The following is a 5,110-nucleotide window of genomic DNA, read 5'->3' as shown; positions in this document are numbered from 1 at the left end:
TGCTGCTGCAGGGGCCCCTGCTGGCAGCGTTGCTGTTGATGGGAGACGATGGGCTGCAGCAGCAGCAGCAACTCAGCTGCTTGATGGGGGCCTCTGGTTGTCGCTGTGGGGGTTGCTGCAGAGGATACAGAAGTAAAACTGCTGCTGCTGCTGTTGCTGTTGCTGCTGCGCTTGCTGCTGTTGCTGATGCTGTTGCTGTTGCTGCTGCTGATGCTGTCGCCACTGATCTGCTGCTGTTGCTCCTACTGCTGTTGTTGCTGCTACTGCTGCTGCTGCCTCTGCTGCTGCTTCTGCTGCTGCTGTTGCTACTCTTGTTGCTACCGCCGGAGAGCCACCAGCACAGTCGCATTGGCAGCAACAGCAGCAGCAGCAGCAGCAGCAGCAACAGCAGCAGCAGCAACAGCAGCAGCAGCAGCAGCAGCAGCAGTTTATCTGTGTCTGTTGTCTCTGCAGCATATCTCCTATAAACGAGTTATCAGCTTTCGGCTGCTCCCTCGCGGGGGGCCCCCTGGGGGGCCCCCCTGGGGGCCCCCTTTCTGAGCTGCAGGGGGGCCCCCCTGGGGGCCCCCCCCCAAGGGGGCCCCCCCCATCTCGATTGGGTACTTTAGTTTATGGTTTAGGGCGGGGATTGGCGTGGGATGCTGCAGCAGAAGGAGACAGGTTTGCTGCTGCTCAGCTGCTGCATCTAGCTGCTGCTCTTCCTGCTGCTGCTGCTGCTGCTGTATGCGGTGATGCGCCGCTGCTGCAGGCAGCAGCAGCAACAGTCCGACGGAGGCTGCTGCAACGCTGCAGCAGCAGCAGCAGCAACAGCAACAACAACGACAGCAGCAGCAGCAGCAGCAGCAGCAGCAGCAGCAGTGGCTTGGAGCTGGCAGAGGCGCAGCATATCGCTTGCTGCTGGGTTGCTGTTTCGCGTTTGCTGCTGCTGCTGCAGCCGACGCTTGATGCTGCTGCTGTTGCGGTGTATCCGCAGCTCTCTGCAGCAGAAGCTCGCTGTCTTCTTGACTATCGCAACAGCATCAGCAGCAGCAGCAGCAGCAGCAGCAGCAGCAACTCAAACCACGCTGAGTTGCTGCTCCCCGATATATTAGCCCCTCTGCAAGCCCTTACGCCTGTTGCTGCAGCAGATGTAGCAACAGCAGCAACAGCAGCAACAGCAGCAACAGCAGCAGCAGCAGCAGCAGCAGCAACAGCAGCAACAGCAGCAGCAGCAGCNACAGCAGCAACAGCAGCAGCAGCAGCAGCAGCAGCAACAGCAGCAACAGCAGCAGCAGCAGCAGCAGCAGATGTATCAGAGGTTCTGCAGCAGGAAGCAGCAGAAGCCCAGGTGTATTTACAGCGCGTCCGGCGGGAGCAGCAGCTGTCTGGTGTTGCTGCTGCAGCTGCTGCTGCTGCTGCTAGGACGAAGGACCCCTTTGAGCAGCAGCTGCTGGAGACAGCAGCAGCAGCAGCAGCAGGGTTTGCTGCTCGCCCTCCTCCTCCTCTGCTGCTGCTGCTGCAGCAGTCTCTTGCTGCTCTGCTGCAGCTGCGCGATGCACTCTCTGATGATATTCTCTGTCGCTGGTCAGCTGCTGCTGCTGCAGCAGGAAGCAACTGCAGCAGCAGCAGCAGCAGCAGCAGCAGAGTTGCTGCAGCAGCAGCAGACCCTCGGATTGCTGTTGCTTGGGCTCGTGCTGCAGCAGCAGCAAACTGCTGCAGTGCCCCTGGTGGGGCTGTGCATGCGGCGCTGCTGCTGGCGGAGCAGCAGCTTGTTGGGTCTCGTCGTCAGCTTGAGGAAGCAACAGCAGCAGCAGCAGCAGCAGCAGCAGCAGCAGCAGCAGCAGGAGCTGTCCCTGTAAGACACCTGCAGCAACTTGCTGCTGCTGCTGCTCTCCTACACTCACTCAGTGCATGCGGGGTCCGCCCCAGGGCTTGTCTGCACTCTTTGCTGCCTGGGCTTAGACGGGCTATATACGCTCAGCAGCAGCAGCAGCAGCAGCAGCAGCAGCAGCAGCAGCAGCAGCGGCAGCAGCAGCAGCAGCAACTGCAGCAGCAACCGGGAGAATACGGCGATGAAGCATTCGTGTGGCAGTAAGGAGGGGATTTTTGAGGGCTGCAGTGTGCTGCTGCTGTTGCTGCTGCTGCTGTTGCTGCTGTTGCTGCTGCTGTTGTAGCTGCTGCTGCAACAGCTGCTGCTGCAGCAGCTGCTGCTGCAACTGCTGCTGCTGCTGCTGCTGCTGTCTGTGTCTGCAGATGCTGGGCGGATATATTTCTGTCTCTGGTGGAGGTGCAGGTGCGGAGGCTTCACTATACGCAGCAGCAGCAGCAGCAGCAGCAGCAACAGCAGCACCAGGAGCAGCAGCAGCAGCAGCAACAGGACCAGCCATAGCAGCAGCAGCAACAGCAGCTCTAGTAGCCGCAGTAATATCAGCAGCAGCTGTAGCAGCAGCAGCAGCAGCAGCATCAGCAGCAGCAGCAGCTGTAGCAGCAGCAGCAGCAGCAGCAGCAGCAGCAGCAGGGTCTGAAGGTGTTGTGTGTATCTGTCTGTGTGTGTGTGTTGCTGCTGCAGGCGGATGAATCTCTTGGGGCTGCAGCTTTGCTGCTGCATGCGCAGCTGCTGTCTCGGGCCCCGCAGCTGAGTGATGCGGCGCTGCTGCTGCTGCTGCAGGCGCAGCTGCTGCTGTGCTGCGGCTCCCCCCGCTTGGGGTGTAGCCGTTTGCTGCTGCCTTCAGCAGCAGAAACAACAGCAGCAGCAGCAACATCTGCAACAAAACCACCAGCTGCTGCTGCAGCTGCAGCAATTGCAGCAGCAACGGTACCAGCAACAACAGCTGCAGCAGAAGCAGCAGCAGCAGCAGCAGCAGCAGCAGCAATGCCGTCGAGCTACTGCAGCACGACCTTGGTTAGGGAGGGGAGGAACCTGCTGCTGCTGTCTTTATCAGAGAAGGCTGACGAGCCAACCCTTTGCAGCAGCAGCAGCAGCAGCAGCAGCCGCAACAGCAGCAGCAGCAGCAGCAGCAGCGATGCTGTGTCTGTGCTGCACATGCTGCTGCTGGAGGCAGAAAGGAGACACAGGAGCTGTCGTTTGCTGCAGTCGCCGCAGCAGCTGCTGCTGCTGTCTTTCGCGCTGCACTTCTTTGAGCTGCTGCGGCCTGCTGCTGCTGCTGCATGCAGCAGGCTGCAGCAGCTAGCTAGCCGGCTTGCCTGGAGGAGGGAAGCAATTGCAGCAGCAGCAGCAGCAGCAACAGGAGAACCAACTACAGCAGCAGCAGCAACAGCAGCAGCAGCAGCAGCAGCAGCAGCAGCAGCAAAAACTGAAGCACGCACTGCATGGAGCCGCTTCTGCTCGCGGCCATCGCCCTGCTGCTACCAAGACACCTCCCTGCTGCTGCNCGCACTGCATGGAGCCGCTTCTGCTCGCGGCCATCGCCCTGCTGCTACCAAGACACCTCCCTGCTGCTGCCAGCAGCAGCAGACAGCAGCAGCAGCAGCAGCAGCAGCAGCAGCAGAGGGGCGCTGCAGCTGGGTGTGGGGCTGAGCCACTGGACAGACCGATGGGTCTGGCGGTTTGCTGCTGAGGCGGTGGCTCTGCGTGCAGCAGCAGCAACAGCAGCAGCAGCAACAGCAACAGCAGCAGCAGCAGCAGCAGCAACAGCAGCAACAGCAGCAGCAGCAGCAGCAACAGGTGCACCGAGCTCTGCTGCTGTTGAGGGTTTATATTTGGGGCCCTTGATTGAAGGCTGGGTTGCTGCAGATGGCTGCCTGCATGCAAAGGAGACAGAAGATGCTGCTGCTGCTGCTGCTGCTGCTGCTGTGCTGCTGCTGCTACCCCGGCCTAATCTATGGTGAGTCTCTCCCCGTGCTGCCCCTGCTGCTGCTGTTGTTGCTGCTACTACTGCTGCTGTTGCTGCTTCTGGTGCAACTGCAGCAGCTGCTGCTTTTGCTGCTGTTTCTGCTGCTGCTGCTGTTGCTGCTTCTCCTGCTACTGCAGCAGCTGCTGCATTTGCTGCTGCTGCTGTTACTGCTGCTGCTGTTACTGCTGCTGCTGTTACTGCTGCTGCTGTTACTGCTGCTGCTGCTGCTGCTGCTGCTGCTGCTGCTAGAGAGAGAATATGTGTGTGTGTGTGCGGCTGTCTCTGTAGGCTTGAGGAGACGCTTACAGCGGAGACAGCAGCAAAAGGAGACAGAGAAAAAGAAGGTAAAACAGCAGCAGCAGCAGCAGCAGCAGCAGCAGCAGCAGCGAAGGAAGAAGAGACAGATAAAGAAAAGGAGACAGTAGAAGAGCAACACAAGGAGACAGAAACAAAAACAAAAAAACAAAAGGAGACAGAAACAAAAACAAAAATAAAAAAAGAAAAAGAAAAGGAGACAGAAGACAAACAGCAACGGAGACAGCTGCTGCCTGCAGCAACACTGCGGCTCTTCTATGGCTACCTAGTTAAAGCTAGCAGCAAACAACTTGCTCTCCTCTGCTGCAGCAGCAGCAGCAGCAGCAGCAGCAGCAGCAGCAGCAGCAGCAGCAGCAGCAGCGACAGCAGCACCAGCAGCAATAGCAGCAGCAACAGCAGCAGTAGTACAAGCTGTAGCGACAGTAGCAGCAGCAACAGCAGCAGCTGCAGCAGCATGTAGATTAGGGGAGTGGACGGCCTGTGCTGCAGCAGCAGCAGCAGCAGCAGCAGCTGCTGCTGCTGCTGCTGCTGCTGCGACTTCTGCGGGGTTGTGCTGGGGTGTATAAACAGAAGCAGCAGCAGCAGCAACTGCTGCTGCTGTTGCTGCTGCTGCTGCATGCATGCTCATTGCTGGCTGTTGATGAACCAGCAGTGCTGCTGCAGCTGCTGCTGCAGCAGCTGCCGCAGCTGCTGCTGCAGCACTTGCAGCTGCTGCTGCTGCAGGAGCAACAGCAGCAAAACCTAAAGTAGAGACTAGCCCTAAACCCTAAACCCTAATTTGGGGTTTCATCTTCTTAAGGGGTTTAGGGTTTAGGTTTTAATTATTTTAGTGCATCAACTTGTCTTTATTTTTTATTTTTTTTTTATTTTATTTTCTTTTATTTGTGTGTCTGCATGCATGCGTTTTTGGGGCTGGATGAGGGGCTGACACACGCAGGGAGACAGCAGCCTGCAGCCTCGAC

General features: G+C 58.5%; 1 protein-coding gene across 1 annotated transcript; it reads left to right on the top strand.

Moving 5' to 3' along the window:
- Positions 1-38: 38 nt before the first annotated feature.
- EMH_0050190 (uncharacterized protein) lies at positions 39-4,608 on the top strand (the record flags this gene model as incomplete). Its single annotated transcript, XM_013496609.1, is given in 7 exon segments — positions 39-132; positions 621-1,215; positions 1,219-2,062; positions 2,233-2,506; positions 2,692-2,881; positions 3,387-3,824; positions 4,122-4,608. Coding segments are annotated over 7 exon segments (2,922 nt in total).
- Positions 4,609-5,110: the final 502 nt, after the last annotated feature.

The sequence above is a fragment of the Eimeria mitis genome, genomic scaffold (genome assembly GCF_000499745.2).
Source record: "Eimeria mitis Houghton genomic scaffold, Emh_scaff2196, whole genome shotgun sequence".
Classification (NCBI taxonomy): Eukaryota; Apicomplexa; class Conoidasida; order Eucoccidiorida; family Eimeriidae; genus Eimeria; species Eimeria mitis.
Note: the sequence above shows the minus strand (reverse complement) of the source record. Positions and strands in the feature narration are given on the sequence as shown.